The sequence below is a fragment of the Bombus fervidus genome, chromosome 15 (genome assembly GCF_041682495.2).
Source record: "Bombus fervidus isolate BK054 chromosome 15, iyBomFerv1, whole genome shotgun sequence".
Taxonomy (NCBI): Eukaryota; Metazoa; Arthropoda; class Insecta; order Hymenoptera; family Apidae; genus Bombus; species Bombus fervidus.
This window is the reverse complement of record NC_091531.1, coordinates 566,594-587,062: the sequence shown is the minus strand read 5'-3', so window position 1 is coordinate 587,062 and position 20,469 is coordinate 566,594. Positions and strand designations below refer to the sequence as shown.

The 20,469-nt window shown below is 39.6% G+C and overlaps 2 protein-coding genes, 1 long non-coding RNA gene and 1 pseudogene across 3 annotated transcripts in view; 2 read left to right on the top strand and 2 right to left on the bottom strand.

Annotated features, from left to right (window-relative positions):
• Positions 1-20,469, top strand: part of LOC139995182 (uncharacterized) — a 133,963-nt gene that overhangs the window by 88,419 nt on the left and 25,075 nt on the right. The gene's annotated exons all lie outside the window — the stretch shown is intronic.
• LOC139995171 (eukaryotic translation initiation factor 3 subunit C-like) lies at positions 7,322-11,508 on the bottom strand (annotated as a pseudogene).
• Positions 12,396-13,069, top strand: LOC139995168 (dnaJ homolog subfamily C member 7-like). Its single transcript, XM_072018409.1, has 3 exons — positions 12,396-12,521; positions 12,598-12,786; positions 12,853-13,069. The coding sequence occupies exons 1-3, from the start codon at positions 12,447-12,449 to the stop codon at positions 13,045-13,047; spliced, it is 459 nt and encodes a 152-aa protein (XP_071874510.1). The 5' UTR covers positions 12,396-12,446; the 3' UTR covers positions 13,048-13,069.
• LOC139994714 (uncharacterized) lies at positions 15,559-19,537 on the bottom strand. The gene is made up of 2 exons (XM_074112080.1): positions 18,864-19,537; positions 15,559-16,150 (listed from the first exon to the last, which is right to left on the bottom strand). The coding sequence occupies exons 1-2, from the start codon at positions 18,878-18,880 to the stop codon at positions 15,559-15,561; spliced, it is 609 nt and encodes a 202-aa protein (XP_073968181.1). The 5' UTR covers positions 18,881-19,537.

Genomic DNA, 20,469 nt, shown 5'->3' with positions numbered 1-20,469 from the left:
CTTGAGGATGTCTATTTTACATTCAAGAAATATTTTCTTCAGCCACATAATTTTTTCCTGAGACTGCACTGAAATACTCAGCTTCTGTCGTAGATAAAGCTATCCATTGTTGTCGCTTACATTGCCATCTAATGGCCGCATTCGCATACTTACACACAACGCCTGATGTCGACTTTCTTGTTTCTTTGTTGCCTGTGTCACGTAAAATAAAAAAGGGGGACCGAAGATGCAAATAAAAGATAAAAATAAAAAATAAAAAAAATGAAAATTGACTGAAGCTCTTACAACTTGACTTTCGGCGGAATCTGATTCTTTTTCCTTGTCATCCCTCAATATCCCCACTATCCACGCGTTTGTTAGGCGATCTCGAACATTCGGCGAAAGGACCGTTGGGATATTGAGGGTTCATTAGACACTTTGCTTCGGCGACATACATTGTCGCCGAGTGCCGCCAGATCTTTATTTCCGTCATCACTCCATCGGTTCCGAAGCGCAGCATGAGGTCTCTCATGTGGTTGGCGTCTCACCTGCATAGTCAGCATTGCTAAAAATTTCGAGTCTGCCTACCTTCGTATATAAGAATCCCATGTCTGCGGTCCCTTTTATGTAGCGCAAAATTCGTTTGACTAATTTCCACTGATACTTATTTGGATTCTCTAAATGTTTCGACACTATATTTATTGCTAATGTCTGGCCCACTTGCGGTTTGTAAAAACATTAAGTTTCCTACGGCTTCTCTGTATGGTGCGTTCTTGATAGGTGTAGAAACACTGTTTGCCCCTGTAAAGATATAGGAGGGATTCGGAAATACAAATAATTCACTTTATTCAGCACACAAAAGTTACACATATCTTATACTCTGAAGACCTCGTAAACCTACTCGAACGCACGCTTGTTGTCAACCAACTCTTTCGGATGCTTCTAAAAGACTGCCAATCGTCTTTTGTCCTAACTAAGGCCTGGACGCCCTCTGACGCTTACACAAACATTCACATGTACAGTGTAACTGTATCATCTTCCTAACACGCCTCCTTACATTTACATTGTACACTTTATCGTATTTATATGCTTTGTCGAATTACTTAACAGAAACTTTAACACTTCCTCTTAGTTTACATTTATCCATGATCTAAACCTTTCGAATTTCTCTCTACACAATGCCTTCGTAAAAATATCCGCAGTATTTTCGTCTGTACTTACTTTAATTATTTTTATCTTGTTTTCCTCTAAGCACTCGTGAACGTAGTGGTAATGAACTTCAATGTGTTTAGAATTTTTTGTAAAATTTCCGTACTTTGCTATACTTATCGCTCCAGAGTTATCCTCATAAATTTTTACAGGGTTATCGTTTAGATTTACATTGAAGATTTTCATAATTTCTCCAATAGACATTAATTCACTCACCGCTTCCGATAGAGCTACATACTCTGCATACGTCGAAGCTTTTGCCACACAGCTTTGTTTTCTAGACTTCCATCCAATTACATTTCCATACAATCTAATTACATATCCAGAAGTCGATTTCCTATCTAAATGATCTCCTGCCCAATCAGCGTCTACATAGCCATCTATCGTTTCACACTTTTCATTCCTTTTATAATCTAACCTTAAATCTCTAGTCCGGTACAAGTATTTCAATATTCGCAAAGCATAATTAGAATGTGTCCCGCTACAACAATCTTGAAATCTACTCAGATAATTCACACTATAACTTATATCGGGTCTGGTATTCATACTAATATACAACAATGCGCCAATTAAATTCTTGTATCCAATGTCCTCTCTATTTATCTCGGCCTTTTCAATTTTTAAGTTGGTCTCCATAGGTGTACTGTACAATTTGCTGTTTTGTAATTTATATTTGTTTGCTAACGATTCAATGTATTTCTTTTGGCTTATTCTCATTTCATTTTTGAAATAATCATACTCTATATTTATTCCAAGATATTCTTTTACTTCACCTAAATCTTTCATTTCAAATTTGTCAGTTAATAACCATTTTACACTTTGTATCTTCCTTTTGTTTCTACTACAGATTAACACATCGTCTACATATATTAACAAATAAACGACATTTTCTCCCTCTCCGTGAGTATATAAGCACAACTCTATGTTATTCTTCTTAAAACCTAATTTCGTCACATACCTATCAAAACACTCACACCAGTCCCGCGGACTTTCTTTTAACCCATAAAGCGCTTTCGATAATTTACAAACTCTATTCGTTCCGTCTGCATATCCCTTTGGTTGATTTACATATACCTCCGAGGTTACTTCACCATTTAAAAAGGCAGTTTCTACATCCATTTGCTCAATGATTAATCCATCTTGACAACAATATGATGGCAATATCTTAAAGGTCTGATCCTGACTCGCTACTGGGGAATATATGTCATCGGCTACGTTTCTTTGTTGATATCCTCTTACCACTAACCTAGCATTATACCTGCCATCTGATCGTCTCGTGTAAACCCATTTTACATCTAATACTTCTTTGCCTTTTACCCTTTCTACCAATTTCCAAGTTTTATTCTTATATTTCCTTATCCATAGCCTGTTTCCAATCTTCACTATTTTCGCAACAAATCGCCTCCTCAAATGTACGAGGGATATCTACTCTACAATAATTTGCATGAATCTCACTAATGTTTTCCTTTTCTGGATACCTTACTGGAGTTCTCTTATTACGCGTAGATCTCCTAGGGATGTTTAAGCTTTCAGAACTGTTATCATTTTCAGCTTCCCTACTTTCTAACTCTTCCTTATTCATGCCGTCCAATAAATAGTTATCTTTGCTATCATCGCTATCTATATCTAATGAATTCTCCTCAAAACCGATACATTTATTGTCTGTCTCTATGACCTCTACATGTCTAGCTATTGTTATTTTCCCACCTAATAAGACTCTCTACCCTACATGACTATATCCTAACAGAATTCCCATATCTGCCTTCTTGTCCCATTTGGAAACTCTTTTTTTGTTCTGGCCTTCTTACAAAAACTTTACTTCCACATAGACGTATATTTTCAACACTTGGTTTTTTTCGGAAGAATATTTCAAAAAGTGTCTTTCTCTCTATAGTATTTGATAGTATTCGATTTTTCAAGTATGCCGCTGTACATACTATTTCCGGCCAGTACCTTTTATGTACTTTCGCTCCCGCTAACAAGCAACGCGCCATGTCCATTACCGTTCTATTATACCTTTCCGCTGTCTCGTTTAATTAATGTACGTATGTTGGGCAATTATTTATTCTGATACCTTTATCCCTAGCAAATTTATAAATTCGATTATTTAAATATTCTTTACCATTATCGCATCTTAATATTTTTAATCTCTTGCCCGTTAAATTCTCGGTTTCATTTACAAACTGTACGAAAGAATCAAAGATCTCATCTTTTGATTTTATACAATAAATTCTAGCTACTTTACTATAATCATCGATAAGTGAAATAAAATATTTTTCATCCGGTGCCACGTCACGGGATGCCATCTTTCTCGTTGCCTCGCGCAGCTCCTCCTTGGTGACTCGGAATTGCTCTCTCCACTCCGTCATCGTCGGCTCCATCCCACCGTCCTCGTCGGAGGCAGTGGCGGAAGGCGGTCCTGGCTATCCAGCGCAACTGTCCTGCCGTGGGAACAGAGTCCCCACGACGTTGTCCAGCAGCACCGGGTCCATCTTTGCGGTCAGCGGGGGGGGGGGGGAAGGTCGTAGCTTGTTGGCCACGATCCTATACGGCCTCCCCCACGGATCGGATTCGACAGACTCTATTAGTTCCGTTCAGGACCGAGCTTTTGCGATCTTGATCTTCCGCTGGAGGGTGCGCTTCGCCTCTCTATAGGCTTCGTAGGTGCGGGAGATCTCCTCTTCGTCGCGCGTCTGCCTGCGACGGCGTGCCCGCGAGAATCTTCTGCCATCTGCGTGGCTGTGGGCCCGAACGGTTCGCTCTTCCCCTGGTGTCGCTGCTATCCTCGTACGTAGAGGTGATCGGACAACGTCTCGACCCCCTCGGCGACTCTCTAATCGCGGATCTTCCGGTATAACTCCGAGGTGGCCCTGGTAATGTCCACTACGAATGACTCCCTCCACCTCACGCAGGTACTCGCCGAGCCCCTGTTTGTCAGAAGGAGCTCCAGGCCCGCGGCCCAGTTGGTCAGCCATCTTCCTCGTGGGGTAGTCCTGGCATTCCCCCATTGTGTCGAGGGAAACGTATACCGCCACCACCGCTATTCCGGCCCACTCGACCGCGACGTAGCCGTTGACGCGGTCGAGCAGAACACCTGGGGCGCTCAATGTTGGCGTCCACCCAATGGCCGTCAATCCGTCTAGGTCCCCGACCCAGTTGGAAGCGTCAGGAATACGGTACGGCTTGGCCACCACCGTGAGGGCGACCCCGTTCTCCCGGATGATCTGGAGGAGCAGGTCTTGCGCCCGCCTCCCCCTCCCTAAGTTGCATTGGAGGAGGCTTTTAACCTTACTCGTTCAAATCCATGGCCTCCCCCCGGCCATCACCAGCTGTTTCGGTGGTGCTCCTTTGTGTCGTTCTCGCGGCGACGGTCGGCTCGCGAGTGGGGCATCTCCTCTTGATCTGTGGAGGAGCGCATTCCACCCCTCCCATTCTGCGGCCAGTGGGTGCCCCCGAGCGACTCGCACAGGGGGCACTTGGGCGTGGCAGCTGGACGCCGTCTGGCGCGGTGTCCGCTTTCACCACATCGGTAACATAGATGTTCCCGATCCTCGGCAGACACGCGGGCCGCGCGTACATGCCCCAGTTCCAGACATCTGTAGCACTGCAGGGGCCTTGCCGGTATGGCTATTATTCTGGCCCTGGACCAACCCAGCGGCACTTTTCCTTCCTTGGCCAGTTTTCGGGCTCCGGCCACCGAACACTTAATCCACGTAGACCCGAGGCCGCCTCTGGATGTGCCAATTTCCCCAACTTGCACCTCCGCGCTGTTGCATCCCGCCGCCGAGGCCAGTGCTCACCGCAGCTCTTCCCTGCTCACCGAGATGTCGATCCCGACCACTCGTAGCTCCACTGTCTTCATCGGAGCCGCGACTCTCACCGCGGTAGGGTCCAGCACCTCTGTCAATCGTGCTGCTAGCCGCGAGGCTTTCCCTCTGTCCCTGTATCCCCAGGGACCCTTATGAATATGGCGTCCGTCATAGCTTTTCGCATCTCGACGGACTCCACACCTATCTCCGTGAGCGGGATTTTCTTCCTCTCCGTTGCGAGCACGTCGGCGTACAACATACTCGCTCCTTCGTTTAGCGTCACGGTCACCGCGGATGTTCGCGGTGTGCGGGGGAGCGCGGTCGTCTTTGGTACCTGTGCCGGTGTCTTCTTTGTCGGCGGCCATGGCGGTACTCGGTCTCGGCGCTCTTGCGGCTCTGGTCAGTGTAGCCGTGGTCGCCCTTTTCCTCGTCATCTCGGGGGCGGCTGTTTTCTCCGGCTATTTCTGGTCCGCCCTCTTCCTTCTTCTGAGCTCTACCACCCTCCATTCCTCTCCCCCTTGCTCTTACGGGGGGGGGGCCGTTATCTGGGCTGCCCGGGGAGCGGCTGAATGGTCCGCCTTGCTTCGAGGTTCTGGGGTGCGAGGTCGTCGGTCCCCAAAACGCTCTTCAATGGCCCTGAGTATCTTGGGCCCGAACTCCTCCATCCTTTTCTCCAATTTGTCGATGCGCTCACTGTCGCTCCGGCCCGTACGCGGAGGGAGGCTGGGCTCAGGGGCCGAGCTATCGCATCGCGGGCACCCATGAGCGCAGGTGGGCCTTCGCGCTAGTTCTTGGCGAAGTGCCGTGTTCTCCTCCTCTAGCGCTGTCAGCCTTGCATTTACAAGCCTCGTGGATGTGGTGTCGCTGTTATGTGCTTGTTCGGTCCTCTTTGCTGCCTGATCCCTCCATGCGGTGGTGATGTACGAGGCAGCGTCTGTCAGTACCCGGACGTACGTCCTTTTGAGATTGGCCGACGTCGTTGCGACTCTCATGATTTCCGAGAGTTGTCGCGTAACCTCGGCGCTGACGTCGGCTGGCGAGCTCGTTCTAACCTCCAGCGCGAAACGTCCGGAGTTAGCGACGTTAACTTCCTCTTCTTTCCTCCTCTGGACATTGAGGAGGCCAAAGACGAGCGGGACGCGAATGACGTGATCGATTCTTCGTCATCGGATTTTGCTCGCGCCCGGGATCCTCTTCCTATCGGTGAGATATAGTCGTCCACTACGGCCGGGGCGAGGAAGGTGCCCTCCGGCCTGTCCGCGATGCTCTGCGGACCCCTCTTCGTTCTCCTTGGAGCTTTGTTCACCTCCATCCTATCGTCGTCGCTTATCGCCTCGCCAGGCGTACCTAGAAACGCGTCCGGGGGCCTGGCGGTCCACCCTCGGACGGCCAGCGGGGCCCATTTTACAACCCACAACTGCGCCGGTACTGGGGTCTCCCTCCCCTGCACCGTAAACTTGCTTCTTTCTATCCAAGTCCATAGTGTTTCTTATTTATTTTTGTCGCCAAGTCGTCAACAGAGGTTTCCATCCTGGTGTCACTCACTCTTTCGCACCCTGTCCAGGTCGAGGTCGGTGCAGGGTGACGGAGAGCCTCCACGGGAGGGTGATGTGAGTGGTCTTGGCGGGTATGGGCCCACCAACTTCTCCGAAGCTCTCCGCACCGGATCGGCGAACTGACGGGTGCCAGAGGCTCCGACCAGCCGCCATCCGACTATATGAGAGCATCAGATCCATCGGGGTTTCCCGGAGCATGGTCCTATTCATCGAGAACTCATACCCGCCTCATGCCCCCCAAAGCCAACACCACACGGAATTCCCAAGCGGTCACCCATCTAAGTGCTATCCGTGCCTAGCGTTACTTAACTTTCGTGATCGGACGAGAACGAGTGCTTTTTTTTTATATCGTTTATTTATGCCAAGATTTGTTTTTTTTTTTTTCTTTGATACATTTTAGTAATTCACAATAAACTATGAACTAATTTAATAAGATGTATTAGGCAAAAGTACCGATATGCGACGGTATAACGTAGCCATGCTGTATTGTTCATCGGAGTTTTTACAATTTTTGAGATTTTATTTCTGTGTTGGGATTCCTGGATTTAAGTCGCTGGGGAGCGGAGCTTTTGTGTGTTCTTGATTTTTGGTTGTTGTTCCTGTCCTGAAAACTTGGCCGCAAAAACAGGACGCTTCTGTAGTCTACTTGTGTGTTGGTGGACTTTGGTGGTGGGGATGAGAGGGAGCGGGAAGGGGTGTGAAATAGTTTTATTTATGGTATTTACAATATTTACATATTTACAATATTTACAATTTTTTGCACCTTGGTTGTACAGTGGCGGTGTTGAGATTTTGTTGATTTACTGGTTTTCACTTTTGTTTTATTATGGATTTGGTATCCACCAATATTTTTTGTGTTTTTTCTGTGGTTGTCCTTAGTGTCTTCTCGAGGGAGGGCCATGTTGTATATCCACCTGGTGTCTGGGGTCTGTCCGTTTAAGTTTTCCTCGTATAGTATCGTTTTGATTTGATTGATTTTGATTTTCTTCTCGATTACGATCCCAATCACGGTCCCGTCTCTGACGGCCCGAATCTTGTCCCTGTCGATTGTAATTTTGCCTATCACGGAAGTTTCCTGGATTTCCTCTTGAGAAAAGTTTCCTGTGACGCAAGACGTTCATCATCATCAGTATTTTACAATCATTTACAATATGAATCATTTTACAATTTTACAATCATTTAAAATTGCTTAAAGTTTTCATAGCTTACCTTGTTTCATTTCGAGAATCCACAAAGTTGTTTACTTTATCGATAAGCTGCAATGCTAGAGATTGTAAGCGACTTGGTTCGCTACGATGCATCACAACCGTTTCTGTTGGATCATCCAAAGATGCCATAAGTTGCTCGTTGATAATCGTTTTACTAATGATGGAATGAACAACAGGTCGCTTCAGTTGAAACATCTCTGCCATTTTTGGCAGAGAAATCGAATCATATACGTGGGAATACGTAAACAAGTACGTTCTTAAAGCCTCTTCTTTGATTAACCTTCTAAGCGTGTCACGAACTTTGTCCGCTTGGTAAAAGAGGTCCCAAATTTTAGAATTCATTTTATCATTAATGATAAAATTATTGGAATCCCACCAATTTCCATTGCGCATCGCTTTTGCCGCCGCGAAAACGTGTTCTCTCATAGATTCTGGAGGTCCAACCAAAGACTGACGTTCACTTGACCTCAACTGTTGATACAATGTCTTAGAAATCATTCTTCTCCTCGCATCAAATCCATGTCCAGACATGTACGGGATCTCAATGAGCATAGCAGAAACTAAATAAATACACTCAAGGAGTTCCAAATTTATGGAATGGCATTTGTCTTTGTTTTTCGATCTCTTGTTCTTTGCTGCGTTCATGTTGTCTTTGAGGAAGAAGACCTTGTGCCAAGAGTTCCTTTACTTTACCAGTCACCATTAAATCAACTAAACAATTATATGCGTCTTTAATATTCGCGTGACGGAATGCACATAAACCCAAATGAGCAATTGTTCTGTTGTATAAAATCTGTAATTGGAAATAGAGGGGAAAAAATTCATGAAAATATAGAAAAGCATAATTTCATTATAAAGGATACAAACTTGTGTAGCTGGATCGGAATGCTGAATGGTTTCTTGTAAATGGGACATCAGAATAAGATCACGTGCTTAAAGCCAGTTATCGTGAAGAGCATGATGATAAACATGAGAAAGAATCGCACGAGTTCTAAGTCTGTCAGTCCCGTCATGAGCATAAACGTATCTACAAAGCTTCTCCATAACTTGGACAGATGTTGCGACATCTAGACTAAGTTCGCCCTGAATATGTATATATTATATTTTTAGATTTTTATCTGTAAAATATTAATAATTATATACTTACTTCTGTTTAAGAACATTTGGATCAAATTTATAATATAAATGTTCATTTTACGTAGGTATACGCGGCTAAGTTCAGAAACTGTGCCTTGCCTTTCTAAATATTCTTGAACTTTATCTATTATCATGGACACTTGTTTCTCATCTTTTAACCTAAAAATATGGTGAATATTTTCGTCTACATTTTCAATTTACTAATTTACTAATACAATTTACTAATACCTTTCTACATATTCATTACTGTGTGGATCACATTCCTTTAATAACTTAGTAAATTCTTCATCTAAACGTTCTACTAGCGTTTGCACGCATCCATTATAAGGAGGAGTTTCGTACTCTTCTGTATCCTCGGATACTACTTCAGCGATAACCATATCTTTTGTGTTTAAAAGCATATCAAGCATTTCTGTGATACGTTCTAGTATCCTGCAAAAAAATAATTTATTAATTCATAAATTGGGATGGTTTCATATTTAAAAAATTTAGAATATAATACCTACTTTGACGAATATTCAGTTTTCATTGCGTCTGATACTTTTGGATTGTAATCGAAAATAGAGGACACGATAGAAAATTTAATTTTTACAGCTACTGCTGGTCCAAGATTATGAGTATCGGCTATGGATTGCAGTTTGTGTAAAAGTTCAATTTGTTCCCTTCGATCGGTACGTTTTTTTACCGCGAGCCGCGATGATCTCAGAAAGTTTCTTCAAGACAGCAGCTATATTAATTTCTGCATCCTTCGCAAATATTTTCGGCTTTTCGGATGTAATGGCTACACCGCCTTTGACAGTTTCCCATTCACCTTCTTCGTCGTCTTCATCTTTCTTCTTTTTCCGTTCCTTTTCTTTACGTTCCTTTCGCTGTTCCTTTCGTTTTGTCTTGTCTTCTTCTTCCTCTTTATCTGTCACTCTATTTCAGAATATGCTAATGTTAATATTACATTAATTAATTATTACTTTCATCTATTTGTGTGAATGAGTTAAACATACTTTTTGATAAACCATTCATGTATATTTTGATATTGACCTTCATCCTCATTACTTGTACTCTTGCTATCTGAAGAACTACCCCAGTCAGATTCACTTTCACTACCTTCTTCTCCATCAACCATGCTTTTCTGTAAAAGTATGATCTTGTTAATATCAAGAAAAGGAAGTCACAAAATATTCTATTATATATAACAAACCTTAAATTTAGAAGTATCTGGTTCACTTGCTTCTGATCCAGCCTTTTTGAAAGGAACTGCATTGTCCTCCTTTTCCTCAGATTCTATAACTTTTTCAGCTAAAAGATTTTAAACAATGATTAATTTTTATTTTAAATAATTAATTTAGAACATCAGTAAATATTATTGAATTATTGTTGAATTGAAATATTATTGAATACTATCAGTGAAATTGACTCACGTTTTTCTTCCTCCTCATCATCATCCTGATCTGGATTTTCTCTGAATCTATATCTATTCTATATCTTCTTCAAAATCTTTATTATATTTACGAAGTTTTTGACGTAATGAAGTCAATAACTTTGAATTGTTTTTTGACACATTTTTACGTCCCTCGCGATCTTCCCATACTTCATTGATGAAATCTTCCATTTCTACTAAACATCTGATGTAAAAACGTGGTGTTTGGCCACCTTCTTCCTTTGCTATTACAGGCAGAGCTTTTTGATAAGCACGCATTAAATCCTCGAAACCTATAGTTACAATATGAATGATTTCAATTAAATGAATACTTTGTAAATAATTTATATTTGTATAATATCATTAAACTTTGTAAGCACTTACTGGACAACATGCTGCTCATATCTTTGATCTTCTTATAATTTCTTATGAGCTTGATGAGATTTGCAATCTCTTCGTATCTTTTTTCTTTGGTTGATCGTACAACCCTCTTAGTTTCTTCTTCTTCATCACTGAACTGAAAAAATTTTACATTATGTTAATGCAAATTTTGTATGTTTACCACAGTATAAAAAAGGAAATAATAAAATATTAGAATGTTTAAATTTACCGTGAAAGCTGTAGTTGGTGCTCGTTGAACCTGCTCCTCCTCAGAAGCACTATCAGATTCAGAATCTGATCCAGTAGCAAAAAAACGACTCATGTTTAGAAAAATACTGTGAAAAAAGGAACAAATTTAGTAAATGTTTAATATTCGAAAAGGTGGTATATAAATATATATACTTTATTATTAATAAAAATATTAATAAAAATATTATTATTAATAATATATTTATTTATAAAATTTCATAATATAATATGATAATATTATTATGTGAATTATAATTGCATTCTAATTATAAATGCATGTAATTAGAAAAGCTACTCCGTATATGCGATAATTCTTAAGCACATGGTGTAATAGTTTGATTAGTATTAGTTTATGTTGAGCACGCATTGCTATTAACAAAAATGCTTTAAAAGTATATAAATTATATTTATTCATTTATAAACTTACGTATTACAAAATTGATTGTTTTTTTCCCTTCAAAAGGTTAAACTGCTACCGGTAGGAATGACAACGCCATTAAAGGCTGATACACCATAAAATTGCTGGGATGAAAGTGTTCTAAAAAAAATGGTAGAAAGTTTTCAAATTCTCTTTGATGTTTTTTTTATTCAAATTATTATTAGGACAAAAATTTGATTAATTATCGCACTAATAATTAGTATTAAATAATAATTAATTTAAAATTAATTTGGATTTTTAAACCATTTTGGATGCGTTTTGGAACGTGTATATACTAATTTCCTGGGATCATTATTACAAATGCGGCCCTTCTGTTGGTAGTGTTAAAGGGAGTAGGACTGTTGCACGAAAGGAATAAACCGATTGGGTTAGTACGTATATATTTTTGTTACAAGGATGTAAGTTTCATAATAATATAAGATGACTATGTATAAACATAGGAATATCATATCTCATGAAATATTACGCTTATTATTTTTCAGTCTTTTAGGAATATACACAAGTATATTTCAAAACATTCGACAATGTCCATTATTACAGAGATTAAAGAGTAAGTAAAGACCGAGACTATATAATGTCGCGCTTCGTTTAATTTATTAAATGTTACTTTTTTAATAAACAGAAATGATATATACCTTGGACTGATCGATCTTTTTCTTTAAATATCGTTCAAAATTCTTAAACATTCTTTCTATCTTTTAATAATCGTTTTAATTTTATATTGACCCTATGTTTTTAATATTTTTTTATGAGGTTACATAATTGATTTGGTGAAAGATGATATGGCTTTAGTTTATATGATTATGATTATGGTTTATCAAATTATTCAGTGCAATATTAAATAGATAGATGTTCCAGAATTGCAAAACTGTACAAGGCCAAAGTACTTTATGCTAGGAAACAATACAAGGAAGCATTAAAAATGTTCAGTGAATTTATTGGTAAGTATTTGCTCAATTAAAAATTTGTTATGATGTTATGACCCTATCGATCAATAAAATGAATATCCTTTTAGAATTATATCCAAATATACCACTACTTTATGCAAATAGATCTGCATGTTACATGATGCTTGACAAATATCCTCCTGCCTTGAAAGATGCAAAGAAATGTATTGAATTGGATCCAAAAGTATACAAAGTACGTTAGACATAAAGATACATAAAAATACATTAAGAAATGAACAAGAATTTTAATTCAATTCATTTACGTTTAGGCTTATGTAAGAATTATAAAATGTTGCCTGATTTTGGGTGACATAGTTCAAGCTGAGACTACTTTATCCAAGTTATTAGAGATTGATCCCGAGAATAAAGACATTACCACAGAGAAAGAAGACTTAGAATATGTGAAAAAATTTCTTAAGGATGCAGATACTGCATACAATGTTAAAGATTATCGTAAGGTTTGTGGCTCAACTTCTAAATGAATAGTAATATAGATAATAGTGTTTAACATATAATACTTATAGGTTATATATTGTATGGATCGTTGTTGTGATATAAGTAATCGTTGCACAAGATTTAAATTAACTAAAGCAGAATGTTTGGTATTCTTGGGGAGGTATCAAGAAGCACAGGAAATAGCAAAGTATATTAATTGCTTTTTTCATGAACCTAAAGTAATCAAAATTATTTTATATTCAATATCAATGATATTTCAGTGATATCTTGCATATTGATAAGCAAAATGCAGATGCTGTTACGTCACGCGAGATGGTCAGCGACGTCCCTCACCGTCAGGCCGCCGAGGGCTGCTCATCGTCACACTGACCCGCAATAGATGCAAGGAACCACCATAAACCACATCTGTTATTCAATTCTATTCACACAAACATCTTCGGTTTATGGGTGGTCCCTTAAACAGTCCTTCGGTTTCTTGCACGCTCTTATTGATTACGGAGAAAGCAGATGTACCCATCGAAATAGCTGGTTTTTCCCCAGGAACAAGGGCACCACATATGCAGGAGACTTTCTCCTTGTATTTTGTTTCTTAACATTAGCTAGAACCAATGGGCATCGCGGATCGTTACCCTCACTTTTCGATCGAAAAGTGTGAACAACGAATCCGCGTTCTTAGTTCAGCAAGGATACACCCACATCGAGCTTTCTTCCTAAATAGTACGAGACGGGTCTATCATTGTTCTAATATCCCTCGGGCAGTCAAGTTCTCTATTCTTTCACTCATCAGGCAGTCAAGTTCTCGGTGCTCTATCTATCAAATCGATCAACCTGCGGGTCCATCACGGTGCTTTCCGACACGACGAATTCAAACTATTTCGGTTCACGTCATAATTATTGTAATCCAGTGCAAATAAATGTACATATATAACTGTGAAGTCCAGTTATATTCAAACCCAATCATCCCTATTCTCCCAAAAGAAATAAGGGGATCGCCCTGCTCGTGGTGTCGATTCGTGCAATCGTAGCGGGAATTTACGACTCCCGTTGACGCGCTACAACGCGACCGCGTCTCCCCGCGACTGGACGAAAGAACAGATGCTATATATGTTCGTGCTATGTGTCTATATTTCCAAGATAATATTTTCTTTTAACGTTATTGTGTGTTTAGCAAGGTTAGTGCATGGTAAAAGGTCGGTCTCTAAATTGAATACGTCGAAGTAAAACAGCAATATCTTTTCGATTGGTTCACGGAGAGTTTTCTCTATATGCGAGAGTCTGACTAAATCTTTATATGTGGAGACTTGATCGTATGTATTTGAATTTTCGATAAGATTGGTGGGCACTCACCACCATTGATGAAGTATATCGTTGTCGGTTTCCCTTCCAGGTAGACTGTTTTTGACACTGCTTGTTCTGGAGGTACGTCGGTTTCCTGTTGTAATAAGAGAATATTACCGTCAGGTTTTAATTGTTGATTTAAGAGTTCAAACTTGAATTTAAATAGGGCTGGCAAACCGAGTATGCCGTCCTCTATAATTGGAAAGTTATCGTCTACTACAAAGAATTCTAAAGTTTTACCGAATAATTTTATCAAGGCGTGTTCGTTAGTCTTAAATCTAGAGTGTCCCATCGAGAATTTTCGTTCTTTTACCGTTCTTGGTTGTAATACGCATCTTTGCTTAAGTACGTTAATTCCTGCTCTGCTGTCAACGAGGAATTATGTCGTCGTCCGTCGGATCGTAGAAGCACTGTGGGTAGTCTTCCTATTGTGGCGTTAATTCGTAGGTCTGGTGTATTGGTTCCTCTGTTTCTTCCTGGCGTGTCTCGAGATTGTGGACTGCTGGTGGTCGCGGAAGTTGGCCGGGTGTCTGAAAATTTCTACATTAACTGGAGACACGTCCGATTTGATTGCATTTGAAACATTTCAGTTGAGTCCTTTGGGCAAGTGGCATTTGTTCAGCTTGCTAGAAGTTTCTTGGCATTGGATTAGGTGTTGGAGTTAGAAAACCAACGGTTGGGTTAGGATTATTGGTCGTTGGTCGTCGCTGCTCGGGGAATCGTGGTCGTTCCGTTGGTCTTAGTCGTCGACTTTGATCTTCCCTGAAGTATTGCTCGAAGTCGGCGGCTTTCTTTTCAGCTTCGACGATATTGTATGGTGGATTGGCGAGTAATACTTGTCCTATTTTGATTTCCCGTAATCGTATCGAATTGCTATTGGCAAACTTGCATTTTGCAAATAACGAAACTATAGAAGATAATAACAGATTTGGAAAAGTTTTACCACTCATAAACATATTGATAGACAATTACCAACAAACTTTTTCACCAGGCAAAGATATTGTAGTCGACGAGACAATGGTTCCTTGGAGGGGACGACTAATATTCCGGCAATACATACCGACGAAATCACATAAGTATGGTATAAAACTATTCAAACTGTGTTCCACCGCAGGTTACACATGGTCTGCAAAGGTATATTCTGGACGAGAAATCACCGAAAGAAAGCAAGTTGGCATAGCTGAAAACGTCTGTGTTGAACTTGCAGATAAATTGCTAAATGAAGGACGAACTTTGTTCGTCGACTACTTTTATACGAGCCATCAGTTAGCAGTGAAATAGTTTAAATTTTAGGACGCATGCCGTTGGAACTGTATGGCACAACAAAAAATATATGCCCCATTCCGTAATGTCGTACCCGTTGAAGAAAGGTGAAATGATAGCACGAGAAGATAAGAGCGGTATTGTGATCCTCAAATGGAGAGATGTTCGAAATGTTAGAATATTATCAACAAGGTGATTTCGTTTTTGTTAAGCGTTCTAAGTTCGTTTGTTATACCTGTGTCTACTCGTTTCAGTTGTTGGATGACGTCGTTATTTAAAATTCGTTTAATCAAAGCTGTCTGGTCGGCTACTATGGTTTTTAAACTGTTACCTTCTTCAAAGAGTTTGTCTATATTTTTGTTAATTACATCTAGATCGTTTACGTCTAGGGTTCCAAAAAGAGTTTTACTAATAGATCCGATAGCGTCTATTAGTCCTCGTCTATTTCTGAGATGAATATGAGCTAAGGATTGTAATTTGATGCTAAGTGTTCTGACATTATTTAGTTTTGCTTGTAAAGAGCGTATTTCTGGTAATATGGTACAATCTTTTTGTGTCTCGCAATGATTCTTAACTTCGGCTACTCCATTTTCAGTATATCTTACTTGTTCTAATACAGTACTAATATCTATTCCTATAATAACATTTATACGTTCGCCATAAAGATATTCTTTGGATATTTTCTCATGAAATATTCCATTATTATCAATAGGGGTTATTTTGAATCCGTTAAGGGTGGTAATGCCGATGGCAAGGGTGATCGTCCTGAAAAATAAGGTTTTATTCTGGAACCGTGGATTTTCTTAACTCGATCTCTAATAAGAATCTCATAATACGGTGTCCTGACTGACTTAATGACGTGGGGTCCTAATCATTCGTCGTCCAATTTATCTGATTTATGATCATTGTGAAGGAGTATACAATCTCCTTCCTTAAATAAGACTTGAGTTTTAATGATTTTTCTTTTCTGATCTCTCATGTATCTCTTTCTACTTTGTTCAAGAGTGCTCTTCGCTATCATCCTATATTTTTGCAATTGTTTTTGCCATATTCTTCGTAGGTGTAATTGAAAGTACGGGATACGGAAGATGGGAGGTTAGCTTTTCTTCCAAATGTTAGTTTGAAGGGTGAAAGTCCAGTTGCATCGTGTATCGCGGTATTATAACCTAAGCAAATAAAGTCTAATACCTGATCCCATTCTTTATTAGAATCGTGTAGGCTTGTGCGAATCATGTCTTTTACTGTGGCGTGTGTTCGTTCTAAGGATCCGTTAGAGTGAGGATGAAAACTAGTGGTCTTTATATGTTTGATTTTAAATGCTTCTTCGAATTTTTCCATTAGTTCGCTAATAAAGTTTTGTCCTTAGTCTGTTAGTATTGTTTTGGGTGCTGAGAAGATGTAAATGTAGTGGTGTAGTAGTGCATCGATAATTGATTCGGTTCGTTGTGTTTTCAGTGGTACTAAAACGAGATATTTCGTTAGGTCATCGTGAATCGAAAGAATATATTGATTTCCACGTGTGGTTTTAGGCATCGGACCAATTAGATCCATGGCTATCATTTCGTCTGGTTCTACTGGTGTCTGAGGGATTACAGGTTGTTCCTTGGGTCTGATTCTAACTAGCTTTTGACAAGCTTCACAATTTTTAATAAAATCTTCTATCTTTTCCACGAGGTGTGGGATTTTTAATTGGTCTTTGATTTTACTATATGTCTTTTGAATACCTTAAGTGCCCACTAATGTCGTTATGGTTTTCGCGTATAATGTCTAGAGCTTGTTCGTCAGTTATGGTTTGTATCGGTTCGTATGCAAAAGTTATTTCTTCAATTTAATCGTTGATAAACACGAGTGTTACTTTGATTCTAGCTTTTTCGGTTTCGGTAAAACTATTGTCTTCTATTCCGATTTTCTTGTGTTTCTTGGTTAGTTCAACAATTTTTCGAATCCAAGTATCTTTGTCGAATGGACCTAATGTTTCTCTATTCAATTGATAGAATGTGTGATCGTTTGGCGTGATTTTAAGTCGTCCCGGTGGTGTCGCGTCTTCTGACCATGCGTTAAAGTGTTCTACAATGTTTTTAGAGTTTGCAGGTGTGTCTGGGACTGGTCTGTCGGTAATTTGGTAAATTTTTCTGGACAGTGCGTCGGTTGCTGTGTTCTCTTTACCTTTGTAGTATTGAATCTCGTATTCGTATTCTTCGAGTTTAAGTCTCCATCTAATTAAACGCGAGGAAGGGTCTTTGCAATTTTTGAGCCGAGTAGACTAATTTTTCTCTGGTGTGTTGAGTGTTCGTGATATGTAACAGCAAGGATGTCCGTCTTGTGATAAGATTGCACCTATTCCTTCATTGGAAGCGTCTGTGGTAAGTGTGAATGTTTTCGTGTAGTCTGTGTATGCTAAAACTGGAGCTGAGCATAACTTTTCTTTTAGTGTGTCAAAGCTTGTTTGTTGCGTTTCTGTCCATCTAAAAGGATTGTCTTTCTTTATGAGATCTGTTAATGGTTTGGCGAGTTTGTTAAAGTTTTCAATGAATTTTCTGTAGTATCCTGCTAATCCGAGAAATGATTTTACTTCTGTTGGTGTTTTGAGAATCTTAAAGTCTTTAACTGCGGAGATATTTTTAGGATTTGGCTTTATGCCCTCGTGCGTTATGACGTGTCCTAAGTATTCTAATTCAGGTTTTAGAAATTCGCATTTGTCGGGTTGGATTTTTAGTCCTAACTGTTTTAATCTTTGTAATACTATAGCAAGGTGTTCATTATGTTGTTGAATTGTATTACCGAATATTATTATGTCATCAAGGTATACAAAGCAGTATTTATTCAATAATCCTCGTAGCGTGGTATCCATCATGCATTGGAAGGTGGCTGGGGCGTTTTTTATACCGAATGGCATACGATTGTAGTGAAAGTGAGTAGTGAAAGTAGTGAAAGGGTCCATAGGTATTTGATGGAATCCTGAAGATAAATCTAGAGCGGAGAAAGAATTTGGCGTTGTCTAATTGCGATAAAATGTCATCGATTGGCGCTAATGGGTAAGCGTCTTGTTCGGTAAGTTCATTTAATTTTCGAAAGTCGATAACTATACGCCATTTTTGTTTGCCTGATGCGTTTGATTTCTTGGGTACTACCCATACTGGACTGTTGTAAGCAGAATCTGATTCTTCAATAATATTTTTATCTAACATTTCTTTCATTTGTTTTTCGATTTCTGCTTTATGGGCTTCGGGAGGTCGGTATGATTTGGTATTGACGATTTTGTTTTCGCGTAAGGTGATGGTGTGTTTTGTTAAGGTAGTACAAGGTAGGGTATCGGATTCTAGGTTAAATACGTCTATGTAATGTAGGAGGATCTTTTCAATAGGAGTACAAAGTTTGTCTTCAATATGGTCTAGTCTAATTATTTGTTTCATTTTAGCAATTTTATCGAGATCGTTTTCATAAGAAAGATCATTAGTAATTACAGTTGGTTGCTCACCAGTATTGCAGAAACATACTCTCGTCGGAACTTTATCCAGATAAATTGTCTCGATTTTGGTTTGCCCTGGGAGAATGGTTTTTGGCTCCTGAAAAAATATTTCGTTCCCGTTTAGTTGTATTGATTCGTTGCTAATTTGGTATGAGTAGTTAGAAAGCATAGGTAAGCCAATTATTCCGTCTTCTATTCAAGGAAAATCGTCTGGTACAACGTGAAATGTGTTAATAATGTTAAAGAATTGAAAGTCTACTGTTTCTTCAGTTTGGTATTTGTCATTTCCCATGTAAAATGTTTTAGCTTCTGTCTTTTTAGGTTCGAATGTGGCACTTGATCTTTTAACTGAATTTATTCCTGCACCGGTATCAATTAAATATCGTTTGGTTCCTGTTCCTGATCAAACTCCAATAGATAGAAGTCTTCCTGTTGTTGCGTGTACTCGTATGATGTCTCTTGAGATTCTGGTAGTGTCGTTTCTTCTTCTTATCCCGTATTCTCCATGTTTATATTGTAGCTGCGCGATGGCGGAAGGTTTCGCTGGTTGACCGGTTGAAAATTTCGGCAGTAATTTGCGGTATGACTTATTTGGTTGCACTTGAAACATTTCATTTTCGCTCTTTCTTGTAATGGTTTCCCTTCTAACTGGTTAAATCTGCTTCCAGAGATAGCCTTATCGTTGTTTGTCTGAGTGTTTATCTGCGGACGACTGGGCGTAGTCATCGGACTACTCCTAAATGGCTCTTAAGTTGCGCTGTGATGATACATCCCCTCGAGTGAATGACTGAGTTCTTATTTACTGGCTGCGCTGGTTTCCGCGGTTTCGTTCTGTTACGATCGTTCGCGGAGAGACGCGGTCGCGAGGAAAACGCGTCAGTGAGAGTCGTAAGTTCCCGCTACGATTCGTGTAATCGACGCCGCGAAATAGTCGTTCCCCTTGTTTCGATTGAGATAACAGGGGTGTTTGAATGAAATTAACACTGTGTTAACAGGTTAATATAGCATATATTTTTAACAATAAATTAAATTATAATAGAAGCGTCACAAATTGTTTCGTGAAAGATGCAGTCAATGTTTTACAGAGATTCGATTCGATTTTTTTTGGTATATAAGTATATAAGTATCACCTAGCTTGAGTTCCGCCATAGCTTTCCCTATTAATTCTATCTCTTTAATGCGTTGAGTGCTTTCATCGCGGATTAGTTTATATAAATTATTTATAGCTGCTTTATGCTCTTCGTTCTGGCGTTACATCATATCCAAAATTGCCCGTAGGTTTGGATCAACGCTAGTCGAAGCGACAGGTGTAATTTTTTTATCGTCTTTCTTGTCCATTTCAGAGTAATAGATCGTCGGAATCTGACGTTACCGAATACAGTCGATCGATCTTTTTAAAGGAAATGGTTCTACTCACTAGTAAAATCGTCGTTCGTAGTGCGGGTTGCTTGATACTTTTTTTTTTTTTTTTTTTTTTTTTTTTTAATAACGTTTATTATACCAAGATTTCTTTTTAATACATTTTAGTAATTCACAATAAACTATGAATTTTAATAAAATGGGTTAGGCAAAAGTACCGATACTCGACAGTACGATGTAGCCATACTATATTATG

What these genes read in the sequence shown, in the direction of transcription:
- LOC139995168 (XM_072018409.1), top strand. Translation starts at nt 12,447, where the DNA reads ATGATGCTTGACAAATATCCTCCTGCCTTGAAAGATGCAAAGAAATGT. An exon ending in TGGATCCAAAAGTATACAAA is followed by an intron (nt 12,522 to 12,597) that starts GTACGTTAGACA and finishes ATTTACGTTTAG; the next exon opens with GCTTATGTAAGAATTATAAA. An exon ending in ATGTTAAAGATTATCGTAAG is followed by an intron (nt 12,787 to 12,852) that starts GTTTGTGGCTCA and finishes TAATACTTATAG; the next exon opens with GTTATATATTGTATGGATCG.